This window comes from Pseudophryne corroboree, chromosome 1 (assembly GCF_028390025.1).
Source record: "Pseudophryne corroboree isolate aPseCor3 chromosome 1, aPseCor3.hap2, whole genome shotgun sequence".
NCBI lineage: Eukaryota > Metazoa > Chordata > Amphibia > Anura > Myobatrachidae > Pseudophryne > Pseudophryne corroboree.
In genome coordinates this window covers 595,403,711-595,420,673 of record NC_086444.1, presented here as the reverse complement: position 1 = coordinate 595,420,673, position 16,963 = coordinate 595,403,711, and the positions used below count along the sequence as shown (strand labels likewise).

The 16,963-nt window shown below is 48.4% G+C and overlaps 1 protein-coding gene and 1 long non-coding RNA gene across 8 annotated transcripts in view; one reads left to right on the top strand and one right to left on the bottom strand.

The window, feature by feature from the left end:
* PALM2AKAP2 (PALM2 and AKAP2 fusion) overlaps nt 1-16,963 on the bottom strand; it is a 761,359-nt gene that overhangs the window by 331,681 nt on the left and 412,715 nt on the right. For all 7 annotated transcript variants that reach the window (XM_063914265.1, XM_063914267.1, XM_063914268.1 and 4 more), the window contains one exon: nt 9,118-9,232. In XM_063914265.1, the coding sequence (XP_063770335.1) occupies nt 9,118-9,232 (115 nt within the window). The remainder of the gene's footprint in view (nt 1-9,117; nt 9,233-16,963) is intronic.
* The window catches only part of LOC134900845 (uncharacterized), a 218,013-nt gene that overhangs the window by 157,334 nt on the left and 43,716 nt on the right, over nt 1-16,963 (top strand). The window lies entirely within an intron of this gene.

Genomic DNA, 16,963 nt, shown 5'->3' with positions numbered 1-16,963 from the left:
CCAGTCCCCCTTTTTACACATTGTGGCAGGCACAGTCCCCCTTTTTACACATAAAGGCAGACAAGATAGAGAGAGAGAGAGAGAGAGAGAGAGAGATACTTACCATCTCTCCCGCTGGCAGTCGGGCTCCTCGTACTGGCAGCTCAGGAGGCAGGGGAGAAGGAGGAGGAGGGAGGGGGACTGGAGCCGCAGCAGCGCTATTTAATTGGTAGTAAGCGCCGCTGCAGCTGTCCCCTCTCCTTTCATATTGGCTGCCCGGCGCTGCTGTGGATGCTGGGATGAAGGAACCGCATCCCAGCATCCACAGCAGTGCCGGGCAGCCAATACGGAAGGAGAGGGGACTGCTGCAGCGGCGCTTACTACCAATTACATTGTGCTGCTGCGGCTCCAGTCTCCCTCCCCCCTCCTTCTTCTCCGCTGCCCGGCGCTGTTTTCTCCTCCACAGCGCGGCGGCATCGCACGGTGCACACAGCAGAGGCGGCATGCAATGAGTCAATTTGACTCATTACATGCCGCTGGCCGTTGCACCCTCAGGGCAATTGCGCTGTGTGCCAGGCACACCTGGCACACAGGTAGTTACGGCCCTGACAGCCTATATGCAAGAATGAGGAACATCGACTGGTCACACCCGCTGGCACCATGTTTCTCTATGTACATGTTTGCAGCTGATGGCAGATACACGCTTCGAAAACGGCCATAACACGCCTGCATTTTTTATGCTACTCCCTGTTACTACCCCATAACAGTCCCTTCCAGTCAGTCACTGTATGATAAAAATCTCAGTGCGGGCGCTACTGCAAAAGCACCTAGTCACATGTGCAATGCAATCGCTAAGGTATCCGCAGTCTGCAGATAATTGCTCACTTGAACATCGCTGATTATACTGAATTAGGCCCTATGTTAGGTATGCATATTTATTGCCACTTATTATTTTGGAAATATTTAACAAAAAATAATCGCTTGTCCTTTTCCACTTCAAAAATTTGGTTGACTGAATTAACCATCAGACACACTAAGGAAAAGCTGACACCTATCCATGACAGGAAGAGTGTAATTGCTTATGTATGTTTTATTGTGTAATTAATAAAGGTGTGGTCAACACTGTATTTTGTATATTTCTTTTATACATTTTATGCGCTTAACTATATAAATACCAGTAGGGTCGTAACTAGGTGTGCGCGGAGGGGGCACCACAGGAGGCACTCGTCAATTATCTGTTTTAATTACTTTCACTTGCAGCTTCCCCCCTTTTTGAAGACCAGCATCTCCTGACCGCCCCTGTCTCCTACCGTGACCTCTTCTGTTGCTAATAACTCAACTTTAGATTTCGTTGATAGTCAGTCACACTGTACTTTATTACATTTCAAGATGCTGACATACTGTTATGCACACCAGTGCCTGCAGGAAAGTACTGGTGTCAGGACTGTTATGCACTCCAGTGCCTGCAGGAATGTACTGGTGTTTGAACTGTTATGCAAAACAAATGGACTCACAGACAGACTAGGGAATATGACATAACGTACACAGAAGGTGGTAGGGCAACAAAATACACACAACGTGAACAGAGAAGCCCAGAGGCTAAGGAACTGGGTATCTCCCTTGTATTAGAACTGCTCAGATGTGAAAAGCAAGATGTTGTGTTTTAATACATAGAAAACCCGAAATGCTGTTGCTAAGGGCAACAGCAAAACCCTAAAGGGTTACCAACGGGTGTGGCAGTAAACTCCTTGGTCAGAGATGGAATGATAGACACAAGGAGATTCTCCACAATCCTAATTCTCACTTGCAGTGCACAGGTTCGGTTTACTGCCACTAAACTGACCCCTGACACCTAGCACAGTGAGACAGGATTAGACAGGCAAGTCTTAGAATACAGCCGCAAACTTGCTAAGTTCACAGAGTAGTAACAGAACCCCAGCAAGCTAAACGACTGACTCCAGTCTTACTGCTAGGTCTGGATTGGCAGAGTGTAATACCAAATCCCCAGGCCTATTTGCAGTAAGCAACAAACAAATACAAAGCTACACAGTACTGGCTAACTTTCAGAAACTGACTAACCAACAAAGATTCAGCAGCATCTGCTTACCCTGAAAAGAGGCCTTATAAAGCAGGTGCTGTCCACGCCCCACTCAGACCTCACAGACTGTGAGCACAAAAACCAGCACCGGATCCCCTGCCATGCACAGAGCCTATAACCACTGCACAGCAAAAGACCCGAACCGGAGTATCAGCTGCGCTCAGGTTACTCCGCTAGCACTTGTCTCCCGGTTGCCATGACGACGTGGCAGCACAGGGCAGGAGACCCTAACAGTACCCCCCCTCTGACGAGGGGTCAAAGAACCCCTACCACCGGGTTTATCGGGGAACTGCGAGAAGAAAGAGCGTATCAGTCTGGGGGCATGAAGATCACAACTGCGCACCCACGACCGCTCCTCCGGGCCATACCCCTTCCAGTGCACCAAAAATGACAGCCGACCCCGAACCACCTTGGAGTCAAGAATCCTTTCAACAACAAACTCCCTCTGGCCACGTATCAGAAGAGGGGAAGGTCTTCCACTGGAAGAAGGATTACTAATCGCCCGTTTTAAAAGGGAACAATGAAATGTTTTATTGATACCCAAAGAACGGGGCAGATCTAACTGAAATGCCACCGGATTGATAACCCTGGTGATCTTATAAGGGCCGATGAACTGGGGGCCTAACTTATGAGATGGCTGTCTCAACTTCAAATTCTTGGTAGACAACCAGACGAAGTCTCCTAATTTGAAGCTGCAGGGTCTTTTCCGCTTATCAAAAACCCTTTTGGTCACTAATGACACAGACACAAGGGCTTTCTTCACTTTCCGCCAAATACCTCTAAGGACCGAAACCACAGAGGAACCACCAGGCGTGGAGTCCAGGGGGTCAAAAGAATTGGCCTTAGGATGATGCCCATACACACAAAGGAAGGGAGAGATCCCTGTAGCAGAGTGAGCCGCGTTGTTATAGGCAAACTCCGCCATGGACAGATGAGCAACCCAGTCAGTCTGACACTTGGAGACATAACACCTGAGGAACTGCTCCAAGGACTGGTTCACCCTTTCAGTCTGCCCATTAGACTGCGGATGGTAGCCCGACGACAAGCTGACAGAAATCTGGAGATCGGAACAAAATGCCCTCCAGAATTTGGCCACAAACTGGGATCCGCGGTCAGAGACCACATCAAGTGGCAACCCGTGGAGACGCACAACATGCAGCATAAATAATTCAGACAGGCGTCTGGCCGATGGCAGCCCAACCAGTGGAACGAAGTGCGCCATCTTCGAAAACCTGTCAACGACAACCCAGATGGCTGTCATCCCCGAGGATTTGGGCAAGTCCACCACAAAATCCATTGAAATGTGGGTCCATGGCTTAGATGGGATAGAGAGTGGATGTAGTGGGCCAACAGGAACCCCTCTAGGAGTCTTATTTCGGGCACAGATGTCACATGCCCGAACCCACTGATCCACATCCTTAGCCACCGAGGGCCACCACACCGCCCTACATAGCAACTCCCGAGTTCTGGCAATACCCGGGTGACCTGCAGACTTCTTGGCATGGAATTCCAGGAACACTCGCTGTCTTAACCTAGGAGGCACAAACAAAAGACCTACCGGAAGGTCTGGAGGAGCCTGCTCCTGTGCTCTAAGGACTAATGATAAGAGGTCCTGGGTAATGCCCACTTTAATACATGATGGGGAAACAATGGGCAACGGCTCCTCGGTGGTCTCCTGGATTGGAGCAAAACTCCGCGAGAGCGCATCAGCCTTGATGTTTTTTGACCCAGGGCGATATGTTATCAAAAAATTAAAGCGAGCAAAAAACAAAGCCCATCGTGCCTGCCTGGCATTGAGACGCTTCGCTGACTCTAAATATGCCAGATTCTTATGGTCAGTGAGAATTGAGACCACAAACTTAGCCCCCTCAAGCCAGTGTCTCCACTCCTCGAGTGCATCCTTAATAGCCAACAATTCCCGGTTACCCACGTCATAATTCATCTCGGCAGGCGAAAATTTACGGGAAAAGTAAGCACAGGGATGAAGGCGATTATCTGACACTCCCATCTGAGAAAGCACTGCCCCAATACCCATCTCAGAGGCATCCACCTCCACCACAAAAGGACGCTCTGGATCTGGGTGTCGCAGCACCTTGGCCGAAACAAATGCCCTTTTGAGACGGGCAAAAGCCGCTTTAGCCTCATAAGACCAGTGAGCAACATCCGCCCCTTTCTTAGTGAGTGCCACCAAGGGCGCCACTATAGACGAAAATCCAGCGATAAATCGTCTATAAAAATTCGCAAAGCCCAGGAAACGCTGAAGCGCCTTCAAACTAGTGGGCTGCACCCAATCCAGGACTGCCTGTACCTTGGAACCCTCCATTTGGAAACCTTCTGGGGAGATAATATATCCTAGAAATGCGATTTGCTGAACTTCAAATTCGCACTTCTCCAGCTTCGCCCCAAGCCGGTGGTCTCTGAGTTTCTGGAGGACTAAGCGTACATGCTTCCGATGTTCCTCCAGGGAATGGGAGAAGATTAGGATGTCATCTAAGTATACAACTAAGAATCTATCCAAATATTCCCTGAGCACATCATTCATGAAATCCTGGAAGACTGCCGGGGCATTACAGAGCCCAAAAGGCATCACCAAATATTCATAATGCCCCGAGTGGGTATTAAAGGCAGTCTTCCATTCATCCCCCTCTCTTATTCGGATTAGATTGTACGCACCGCGTAGGTCAATCTTAGAAAAAATGGTGGCAGTACGAAGCTGGTCAAACAAGACCGAAATGAGAGGCAGTGGGTATGAGTTTTTAATCGTGATACGGTTCAATTCCCTGAAGTCGATGCAGGGTCGCAACGAACCGTCCTTTTTACCCACGAAGAAGAACCCCGACCCAACTGGAGACTGTGAAGGTCTGATAAATCCCTTAGCCAAGTTCTCCTGAATGTACTCTGCCATAGCCTGAGTCTCAGGACGTGACAGGGAGTACAACCTGCTCTTGGGAAGCTTAGCATTTGGCAACAAATCAATGGCACAGTCATAGGAGCGATGGGGAGGTAGTACCTCTGCAACTTTTTTGGAGAACACGTCCGCAAAATCTGCATAACACCCTGGCAATCCTGGCAAACTTAGCTGCGAGAACCTGACTGGAAGGCTCAAGCAACTCCTGAAACAATCAGTACTCCAACTAAGAATCTCCCCAGAGACCCAGTCAAATTGAGGATTGTGGGCCCTTAACCAGGGTAACCCCAACACCAATGGGGCAAAAGTACAGACAGTCACATAAAAGGACAATTTTTTAGAGTGTGTGGCTCCAATAAACAAAGAAATCTGGCTAGTGCAAGAGGTAATTTTACCTTGGGATAATGGTTCCCCGTTTAACCCACAAATCTCAATTTCCGATGCCAAGGGTACTAAGGGAACAGAGTGTTTCAGGGCGAATTGGCGGTCCATAAAAACCCCGTCGGCCCCACTGTCCACAAAGGCCTCAGTCTTGACAGTTTGACCGAGGATCTTCAAGGTCACCGGAATGATAAAAGTCTTCTTGGGAAATTCTGACTTCTGGCCTGACAGGATATTTCCCATCACCCTCAGGCCCTGAAGTTTTCCGGCTTTTCTGGGCATGATACTACCACATGACCTTTATTCCCACAGTACAAACACAACCCCTGCTGTCTCCTCCGCATCTTCTCACGCGAGGAGAGGCGGGTAGCCCCAATCTGCATAGGCTCCTCGGAAAATTCCTCAGAGTCTGAGGTTCCCTTGGGAAGGAAGGAAATCTCAGTCTCCCTTTCAAGCCTACGCTCTCTCAGCCGTCTATCCACCCGGATGGATAACTGCATGAGCTGATCCAAGCTATCAGGCAAGGGATGTTGTACCAGTTGGTCCTTTATCTGGTTAGAAAGACCTCTTCGGTACTGGTGTCTCAGGGCTGGGTCATTCCACTGGGTATCATGGGCCAACCTCCGAAACTCCGTACAGTAAACCTCAACTGGCCTTCGCCCTTGCTTAAGGATCGAAATCTGAGCCTCGGCTGAGGCCGTCTTGTCAGGGTCATCATACAACATGCCCAGTGCCGTAAAAAAAGCATCAACACTTTTAAGCGACGGACAGTCAGGCTGCAACCCATATGCCCAGACCTGTGGGTCTCCTTGTAGCAAGGAAATCACTATGCCCACCCGCTGAATCTCCGACCCAGAAGACTGAGGCCTAAGCCGGAAGTATAGCTTGCAGCTCTCCTTGAAACAAAAGAACTGCGAGCGATCTCCAGAAAAACGATCCGGGAGATTTACTTTCGGCTCCTTAACCCCTGCAGGTGCTGCTGCTGCGGGAGCTCCGCCAGCAGCCTGGGAGGTGTGCATTTTAATGGACAAATCATTACATTTTTGAGTCAGGACCTGCACCTGATCAACCACCTGTTGCAACGTATTTTGAGGGGTATGCTCCATATTCCCACAAAATTTCAACAGGAGTATTGGGCTGCTGAATATGTTATGCACACCAGTGCCTGCAGGAAAGTACTGGTGTCAGGACTGTTATGCACTCCAGTGCCTGCAGGAATGTACTGGTGTTTGAACTGTTATGCAAAACAAATGGACTCACAGACAGACTAGGGAATATGACATAACGTACACAGAAGGTGGTAGGGCAACAAAATACACACAACGTGAACAGAGAAGCCCAGAGGCTAAGGAACTGGGTATCTCCCTTGTATTAGAACTGCTCAGATGTGAAAAGCAAGATGTTGTGTTTTAATACATAGAAAACCCGAAATGCTGTTGCTAAGGGCAACAGCAAAACCCTAAAGGGTTACCAACGGGTGTGGCAGTAAACTCCTTGGTCAGAGATGGAATGATAGACACAAGGAGATTCTCCACAATCCTAATTCTCACTTGCAGTGCACAGGTTCGGTTTACTGCCACTAAACTGACCCCTGACACCTAGCACAGTGAGACAGGATTAGACAGGCAAGTCTTAGAATACAGCCGCAAACTTGCTAAGTTCACAGAGTAGTAACAGAACCCCAGCAAGCTAAACGACTGACTCCAGTCTTACTGCTAGGTCTGGATTGGCAGAGTGTAATACCAAATCCCCAGGCCTATTTGCAGTAAGCAACAAACAAATACAAAGCTACACAGTACTGGCTAACTTTCAGAAACTGACTAACCAACAAAGATTCAGCAGCATCTGCTTACCCTGAAAAGAGGCCTTATAAAGCAGGTGCTGTCCACGCCCCACTCAGACCTCACAGACTGTGAGCACAAAAACCAGCACCGGATCCCCTGCCATGCACAGAGCCTATAACCACTGCACAGCAAAAGACCCGAACCGGAGTATCAGCTGCGCTAAGGTTACTCCGCTAGCACTTGTCTCCCGGTTGCCATGACGACGTGGCAGCACAGGGCAGGAGACCCTAACACATACCCAGGATTCAAGCCCATTGCCTGTGGTATCGCAGTCAGACAATCTATTCATTGAGCGAATTCTAAGTATTTGAATTCTAAGTATTTGAAGCTTACCTGGTACTTTGTGAAAAAATGATCAGCATTGCGGCTGAGCAGATCTATGTAGTGTGTGGCTGCATACTACATATATCTACTCAATTGCAATGCTGATTATTTTTTTACAAAGTACCAGTAGCGTCATATAGTGTTCATAGTTTTTATGCAGGATCAAATAGGTCAATGAGTAGGGTGTTTGATTAGAATTAAACAGGTTACAGGTCTGAATCCTGGGTATGGCAGTATATTGAAATGTGGTATATAATAAAGGGCATTGTAACTGAACAACAACAAGCTCTCAAGTGCATGACTGTGGTATACAGAGGATTTGTGTCCAAATCCATTTGTTGAAGTGGTCTAAAAATATGTGTGTGTGTGTGTGTGTGTGTGTGTGTGTGTGTGTGTGTGTGTGTGTGTGTGTGTGTATATATATATATATATATATCAGGTATAGGAAAAATGCAGGTGGCACTCGTTGGACTTACAGACAGGCGTCTAGCACCGTTACAAGTTGTCAACGTTTCAGTTTTATTATTTCAAAAGTTTCTTCAGGACTGTTGACGACCTAATATGGTGCTTGACGCCTGTCTGTAACGTTATACATAGGCTTTCTCTGGGCTCAATCTTGTCATGCCTCATGGGAAAGGGGCGCCTTATGTCCCTACTTAAAAAAATGGGGGGGAGCGGGGGGCACCAATTCTCTCTCTGGCACAGGGCACCAACAAAAAGTCTAGTTACAGCTCTGAGTACCAGGATCACTCCTACGCTTGAACTCAAACCATGCAGGCATACTTATTCAGAAGCATGAGAAAAGTGGGACAAGAATGTACACTGCTGCACACAGAATTAGAGAGCTTATGTGACCCATCTCTAGAAAGGGCAATGCAGTCGGGGTTAAAAGTATTATACAGGTAATTATTAACATGCTTATAACTTTTGATGCACGTTTATGACTAATTGATTTGCCTTTAATGTACTCTGTATGGAAATTCTTTCTTTGGAGACCTTTTTCTCTTTGTTTATTTGTATATGCTATATTCATCACAGTGTTTCTCTGTATGTAGGTTTGTATCTAAGATATCCCAATTACATGCTTATCTGGATTGTTGCTCATTTTTGAACAACAGATGCATAGTTATTTCAGAAAACATTAAAGCTGGGTACATACTTGGCCAACAGATTGGCCGTCTGTCTGGCCCGCTGACCTATCTGACGGTCGGTAAGTGCATACACACTTACCAATCGTCTGCCTGATGTGTTGTTACTGATATCACAACTGGGCGGGCATTTACATGTGCCCTTCTACTTGTGATGCCAGTCATTGTCGGCTTTTGCAGCAAGTGTACCACTCATACACACAGCACAATGCACTGATATATCTGCAGATACATCAGCAATCGGCTTTGCTGCAGGGCCAACGCGATATGTCTGTGATAGACATCAACGGACGATATATCAGCCTGTGTGTACCCCAGCATTACTTTCTCTTCATTTTAAACAATGCCTCAAACTGTTTTCGAATTGCTTGATGGAATGCTACAGAGGTGCCCATATATGTTTCATTGTTACTAGTAATACAGAGAATAGTATACCTTTTGCAAATCTACAAATGATATTTCAGTTTCTTTTAGCTTTTCTCTCAGGATTTGTTCTTTGGCAGATATAATAGATTCTTCACTTTCTAGTTGTTCAATGTCCTGCTCCAACCTATAAAACACAATTGGAGAAATATATATTAGTAAAACTACATTATTTCACATACTGTTTATATGGTCATTGATACATTCAAAAGCCCACAGTGAAGTCCCTGTAAAAAAGCTGCATAACCCTATTTACGAAAGGGAACATTAGAGCATAGTTCTGTGTTGCTATAGTTCCCATCCTGTCCTAATAAGACTTCCAAATGCTAAAAGGTAGCGGAGGGAAATCTGTAATAGGATTGGCTAGAGAAAGTCCCACCCTCCGTGACCTTCCTTGTAGTAATAACGGTTATTATCCCAGCTCCAATTAATATACTATAGAGAAAAAATAAGATTTTACTCACCGGTAAATCTATTTCTCGTAGTCCGTAGTGGATGCTGGGGACTCCGTAAGGACCATGGGGAATAGCGGCTCCGCAGGAGACTGGGCACAGCTAAGAAAGAATTAGGACTACCTGGTGTGCACTGGCTCCTCCCACCATGACCCTCCTCCAGACTTCAGTAAGGATACTGTGCCCGGAAGAGCTGACACAATAAGGAAAGGATTTTGAATCCCGGGTAAGACTCATACCAGCAACACCAATCACACCGTATAACTCGTGATATTATACCCAGTTAACAGTATGAACATAACAGAGCCTCTCAACAGATGGCTCAACCATAACCCTTTTAGTTAACAATAACTATATACAAGTATTGCAGACAGTCCGCACTTGGGACGGGCGCCCAGCATCCACTACGGACTACGAGAAATAGATTTACCGGTGAGTAAAATCTTATTTTCTCTAACGTCCTAGTGGATGCTGGGGACTCCGTAAGGACCATGGGGATTATACCAAAGCTCCCAAACGGGCAGGAGAGTGCGGATGACTCTGCAGCACCGAATGAGAGAACTCAAGGTCCTCCTCAGCCAGGGTATCAAATTTGTAGAATTTTGCAAACGTGTTTGCCCCTGACCAAGTAGCAGCTCGGCAAAGTTGTAAAGCCGAGACCCCTCGGGCAGCCGCCCAAGAAGAGCCCACTTTCCTCGTGGAATGGGCTTTTACAGATTTAGGCTGCGGCAGGCCAGCCACAGAATGCGCGAGCTAAATTGTGCTGCAAATTCAGCGAGCAATAGTCTGCTTTGAAGCAGGAGCACCCATCTTGTTTGGTGCATACAGGATAAACAGCGAGTCAGACTTCCTGACTCCAGCCGTCCTGGAAACATACATTTTCAAGGCCCTGACTACGTCCAGTAACTTGGAGTCCTCCAAGTACCTAGTAGCCGCAGGCACCACGATAGGTTGGTTCAAGTGAAAAGCTGATATCACCTTAGGAAGAAACTGGGGACTAGTCCTCAATTCTGCCCTATCCATATGGAAAATCCAATAGGGGCTTTTGCATGACAAAGCCGCCAATTTTGCCACCCGCCTTGCCGAAGCCAAGGCCAAAAGCATGACCACTTTCCACGTGAGATATTTTAAATCCACGGTTTTGAGTGGCTCAAACCAATGTGACTTTAGGAAACCCAACACCACGTTGAGGTCCCACGGTGCCACTGGAGGCACAAAAGGAGGCTGAATATGCAGCACTCCCTTGACAATGTCTGAACTTCAGGCAGTGAAGCCAGTTCCATTTTGGAAGAAAATCGATAGAGCTGAAATCTGGACCTTAATGGAACCCAATTGTAGGCCCATAGTCACCTCTAACTGTAGGAAGTGCAGAAATCGACCTAGCTGAAATTTCTCCTTTGGGGCCTTCCTGGCCTCACAGTACGCAACATATTTCCGCCATATGCAGTGATAATGGTTAGCGTTCACTTCTTTCCTAGCTTTAAATAGCGTAGGGATAACTTCCTCCGGAATTCCCTTTTCCTTCAGGATCCGGCGTTCAACCGCCATGCCGTCAACGCAGCCGCGGTACGTCTTGAAACAGACAGGCCCCCTGCTGCAGCAGGTCCTGTCTGAGCGGCAGGGGCCATAGGTCCTCTGAGATCATTTCTTGGAGTTCTGGTTACCAAGCTCTTCTTGGCCAACCCGGAACAATGAGTATAGTTCTTACTCCTCTCCTTCTTATTATTCTCATTACCCTGGGTAAGAGAGGCAGAGAAGGGAACACATACACCGACTGGTACACCCACGGGGTTACCAGAGCGTCCACAGCTATCGCCTGAGGGTCCTTGACCTGGCGCAATATCTTTGTAACTTTTAGTTGAGGCGGGACGCCATCATGTCCACCTGTGGCCTTTCCCAACGGTGTACAATCATTTGGAAGACTTCTCGATGAAGTCCCCACTCTCCCGGGTGGAGGTCTGCTTCTCAGTTGTCCACTCCGGGAATGAACACTGCTGACAGTGCTAACACATGATTTTCCGCCCATCGGAGAATCCTTGTGGCTTCTGCCTTTGCCATCCTGCTTCTTGTGCCGCCCTGTCGTGTACATGAGCGACCGCCGTGATGTTGTCTGACTGGATCAGCACCGGCCGGTGTTGAAGCAGGGGTCTAGCCTGACTTAGGGCATTGTAAATGGCCCTTAGTTCCAGAATATTTATGTGTAGGGAAATCTCCTGACTTTTCCATAGCCTTGGAAGTTTCTTCCCTGTGTGACTGCCCCCCAGCCTCGAAGGCTGGCATCCGTGGTCACCAGGACCCAGTCCTGTATGCCGAATCTGCGGCCCCCTAGAAGATGAGCACTCTGCAGCCACCACAACAACGACACCCTGGCCCTTGGAGACAGGGTTATCCGCCGATGCATCTGAAGATGCGACCCGGACCACATGTCCAACAGATCCCACTGGAAAATCCTTGAATGGGACCTGGCGAATGGAATTTCTTCGTAAGAAGCTACTATCCTTCCCAGGGCTTGCGTGCATTGATGCACCTACACCTGTATACGTATTAGGAGGTCTCTGTCTAGAGACGACAACTCCTTGGACTTCTCCTCCGGGAGAAACCCTTTTTATCCTGTTCTGTGTCCAGAACCATACTCAGGAACAGTAGACGCGTCGTAGGAACCAGCTGCGACTTTGCAATATTCAGAATTCAGCCGTGCTGTTGTAGCACTTCCCGAGATAGTGCTACTCCGCCGAACAACTGCTCCCTGGACCTCGCCTTTATAAGGAGATCGTCCAAGTACGGGATAATTATTTCGGCCATTACCTTGGTAAATACCTCGGTGCCGGGGACAGACCAACGGCAACGTCTGTAATTGGTAATGACAATCCTGTACCACAATTTTGAGGTACTCCTGGTGAAAAGGGTAAATAGGGACATGCAGGTAAGCATCCTTGATGTCCAGTGATACCCTCCAGGCTTGCAATAATCGCCCTGAGCGATTCCATTTCGAACTTGAACCTTCGTATATAAGTGTTCAAGGCTTTCAATTTTAGAATGGGTCTCACCGAACCGTCTGGTTTCGGTACCACAACATTTTGGAATAGTAAACCCGGCCTTGTTGAAGGAGGGGTACCTAGATTTCTCTAACGTCCTAAGTGGATGCTGGGACTCCGTAAGGACCATGGGGAATAGCGGCTCCGCAGGAGACTGGGCACAAAAGTAAAAGCTTGACCCTCCTCCAAGCCTCAGTTAGATTTTTGTGCCCGAACGAGAAGGGTGCATGCTAGGTGGCTCTCCTGAGCTGCTTAGAGTAAAAGTTTATTTTAGGTTTTTTATTTTCAGTGAGTCCTGCTGGCAACAGGCTCACTGCATCGTGGGACTAAGGGGAGAAGAAACGAACTCACCTGCGTGCAGAGTGGATTGGGTTTCTTAGGCTACTGGACATTAGCTCCAGAGGGACGATCACAGGTTCAGCCTGGATGGGTCCCGGAGCCGCGCCGCCGGCCCCCTTACAGAGCCAGAAGAACGAAGAGGTCCGGTGAAATCGGCGGCAGAAGACGTTCCTGTCTTCAACTAAGGTAGCGCACAGCACTGCAGCTGTGCGCCATTGCTCTCAGCACACTTCACACTCCGGTCACTGAGGGTGCAGGGCGCTGGGGGGGAGCGCCCTGAGACGCAATAAAAAAAAACAGAAATACCTTAGGATGGCAAAAGAAATACATCACATATAGCTCCTGGGCTATATGGATGTATTTAACCCCTGCCAGTTTTCCAGAAAAAAGCGGGAGATAAGGCCGTCGTGAAGGGGCGGAGCCTATCTCCTCAGCACACAAGCGCCATTTTCCCTCACAGTTCCGCTGGAAGGACGGCTCCCTGACTCTCCCCTGCAGTCCCTACAGAATCAGGGTAAAAACGAGAGAGGGGGGGCACTATTGGCAGCTAAATTATAAACAGCAGCTATAAAAGGGAGTAACACTTATATAAGGTTATCCCTATATATATATAGCGCTCTGGTGTGTGCTGGCAAACTCTCCCTCTGTCTCCCCAAAGGGCTAGTGGGGTCCTGTCCTCTATCAGAGCATTCCCTGTGTGTGTGCTGGGTGTCGGTACGATTGTGTCGACATGTATGAGGAGGAAAATGACTATATGGTGTCTCTGGACATCAAAGATGCTTATCTCCACGTCCCAATCTACCCTTCTCACCAAGGGTACCTCAGGTTTGTAGTACAAAACTGTCATTATCAGTTTCAGACGCTGCCGTTTGGGTTGTCCACGGCACCTCGGGTCTTTACCAAGGTAATGGCCGAAATGATGATTCTTCTCCGAAGAAAAGGCGTTTTAATTATCCCTTACTTGGACGATCTCCTGATAAGGGCAAGGTCCAGGGAACAGTGAGAAGTCGGAGTAGCACTATCTCAGTTAGTGTTACGTCAGCACGGGTGGATCCTAAATATTCCAAAATCGCAGCTGATTCCAACGACACGTCTCCTGTTCCTAGGAATGATTCTGGACACAGTCCAGAAAAAGGTGTTTCTCCCAGAGGAGAAGGCCAGGGAGTTATCCGAGCTAGTCAGGAATCTCCTAAAACCAGGCCAGGTGTCAGTGCATCAGTGCACGAGGGTCCTGGGAAAAATGGTGGCTTCTTACGAAGCGATTCCATTTGGAAGATTCCATGCAAGAACGTTTCAGTGGGATCTTCTGGACAAATGGTCCGGATCGCATCTTCAGATGCATCAGCGGATAACCCTGTCGCCAAGGACAAGGGTGTCTCTTCTGTGGTGGCTGCAGAGTGCTCATCTACTAGAGGGCCGCAGATTCGGCATTCAGGATTGGATCCTGGTGACCACAGATGCCAGCCTGAGAGGCTGGGGAGCAGTCACACAGGGACAAAATTTCCAGGGCTTGTGGTCAAGCATGGAAACATCTCTTCATATAAACATTCTGGAACTACGGGCCATTTACAATGCCCTAAGTCAAGCAAAACCCCTGCTTCAGGGTCAGGCGGTATTGATCCAATCGGACAACATCACGTCAGTCGCCCACGTAAACAGACAGGGCGGCACGAGAAGCAGGAGGGCGATGGCAGAAGCTGCAAGGATTCTTCGCTGGGCGGAGAATCATGTGATAGCACTGTCAGCAGTGTTCATTCCGGGAGTGGACAACTGGGAAGCGGACTTCCTCAGCAGACACGACCTTCACCCGGGGGAGTGGGGACTTCATCCAGAAGTCTTCCAAGAGATGGTAAACCGTTGGGAAAAACCAAAGGTGGACATGATGGCGTCCCGTCTCAACAAAAAACTGGACAGATATTGCGCCAGGTCAAGGGACCCTCAGGCAATAGCGGTGGACGCTCTGGTAACACCATGGGTGTACCAGTCAGCGTATGTGTTCCCTCCTCTGCCTCTCATACCAAAAGTACTGAGAATCATAAAAAGGAGAGGAGTAAGAACTATACTCGTGGTTCCGGATTGGCCAAGAAGGACTTGGTACCCGGAACTTCAAGAGATGCTCACGGAGGACCCGTGGCCTCTACCTCTAAGAAAGGACCTGCTCCAGCAGGGACCTTGTCTGTTCCAAGACTTACCGCGGCTGCGTTTGACGGCATGGCGGTTGAACGCCGGATCCTGAAGGAAAAAGGCATTCCAGAAGAAGTCATCCCTACCCTGATAAAGGCCAGGAAGGATGTAACCGCAAAACATTATCACCGCATTTGGCGAAAATATGTTGCGTGGTGTGAGGCCAATGAGGCCCCTACAGAGGAATTTCAACTGGGTCGCTTCCTACATTTCCTGCAAACAGGACTGTCTATGGGCCTAAAATTAGGGTCCATTAAAGTTCAAATTTCGGCCCTGTCGATTTTCTTCCAAAAAGAACTGGCTTCAGTGCCTGAAGTCCAGACGTTTGTAAAAGGGGTGCTGCATATACAGCCTCCTTTTGTGCCCCCGGTGGCACCTTGGGATCTCAATGTGGTTTTGGGGTTCCTAAAATCACATTGGTTTGAACCACTCACCACTGTGGAATTAAAATATCTCACATGGAAGGTGGTAATGCTGTTAGCCCTGGCTTCAGCCAGGCGTGTCTCAGAATTGGCGGCTTTATCTTATAAAAGCCCTTACCTGATTTTTCACACGGATAGGGCAGAATTGAGGACTCGTCCTCAATTTCTCCCAAATGTGGTTTCAGCGTTTCACGTGAACCAGCCTATTGTGGTGCCTGCGGCTACTAGGGACTTGGAGGACTCCAAGTTACTGGACGTAGTCAGGGCCCTCAAAATATATATTTCCAGGACGGCTGGAGTCAGGAAATCTGACTCGCTGTTTACCCTGTATGCACCCAACAAGCTGGGTGCTCCTGCTTCTAAGCAGACGATTGCTCGTTGGATTTGTAGTACAATTCAGCTTGCGCATTCTGTGGCAGGCCTGCCACAGCCAAAATCTGTAAAAGCCCATTCCAGAAGGAAGGTGGGCTCATCTTGGGCGGCTGCCCGAGGGGTCTCGGCTTTACAACTTTGCCGAGCAGCTACTTGGTCAGGGGCAAACACGTTTGCTAAATTCTACAAATTTGATACCCTGGCTGAGGAGGACCTGGAGTTCTCTCATTCGGTGCTGCAGAGTCATCCGCACTCTCCCGCCCGTTTGGGAGCTTTGGTATAATCCCCATGGTCCTTACGGAGTCCCAGCATCCACTTAGGACGTTAGAGAAAATAAGAATTTACTTACCGATAATTCTATTTCTCATAGTCCGTAGTGGATGCTGGGCGCCCATCCCAAGTGCGGATTGTCTGCAATACTTGTATATAGTTATTGTTACAAAATTCGGGTTATTATTGTTGTGAGCCATCTTTTCAGAGGCTCCTTCGTTTATCATACTGTTAACTGGGTTCAGATCACAGGTTGTACGGTGTGATTGGTGTGGCTGGTATGAGTCTTACCCGGGATTCAATATCCTTCCTTATTATGTACGCTCGTCCGGGCACAGTATCCTAACTGAGGCTTGGAGGAGGGTCATAGGGGGAGGAGCCAGTGCACACCAGCTAGTTCAAGCTTTTACTTTTGTGCCCAGTCTCCTGCGGAGCCGCTATTCCCCATGGTCCTTACGGAGTCCCAGCATCCACTACGGACTATGAGAAATAGAATTATCGGTAAGTAAATTCTTATTTACACCTGCTGGAAGTGCAGCTTGTGAATTGCCGCCAGTACTACCTTTCTCCGAGGGCAGCAGGCAAGGCTGAGGTGAGGTAACGGCGAGGGGGAGTCGCCTCGAACTCCAGCCTGTATCCCTGTGATACTATTTGCAGAACCTAGGGATCCACCTGTGGGCAAACCCACTGGTCCCTGAAGTTCCCGAGACGCGCCCCTACCGCACCTGTCTCCATGTGCCTTTTATAGGCAGCATCACCTGTCCACTGCCGGGTTTCTAATACC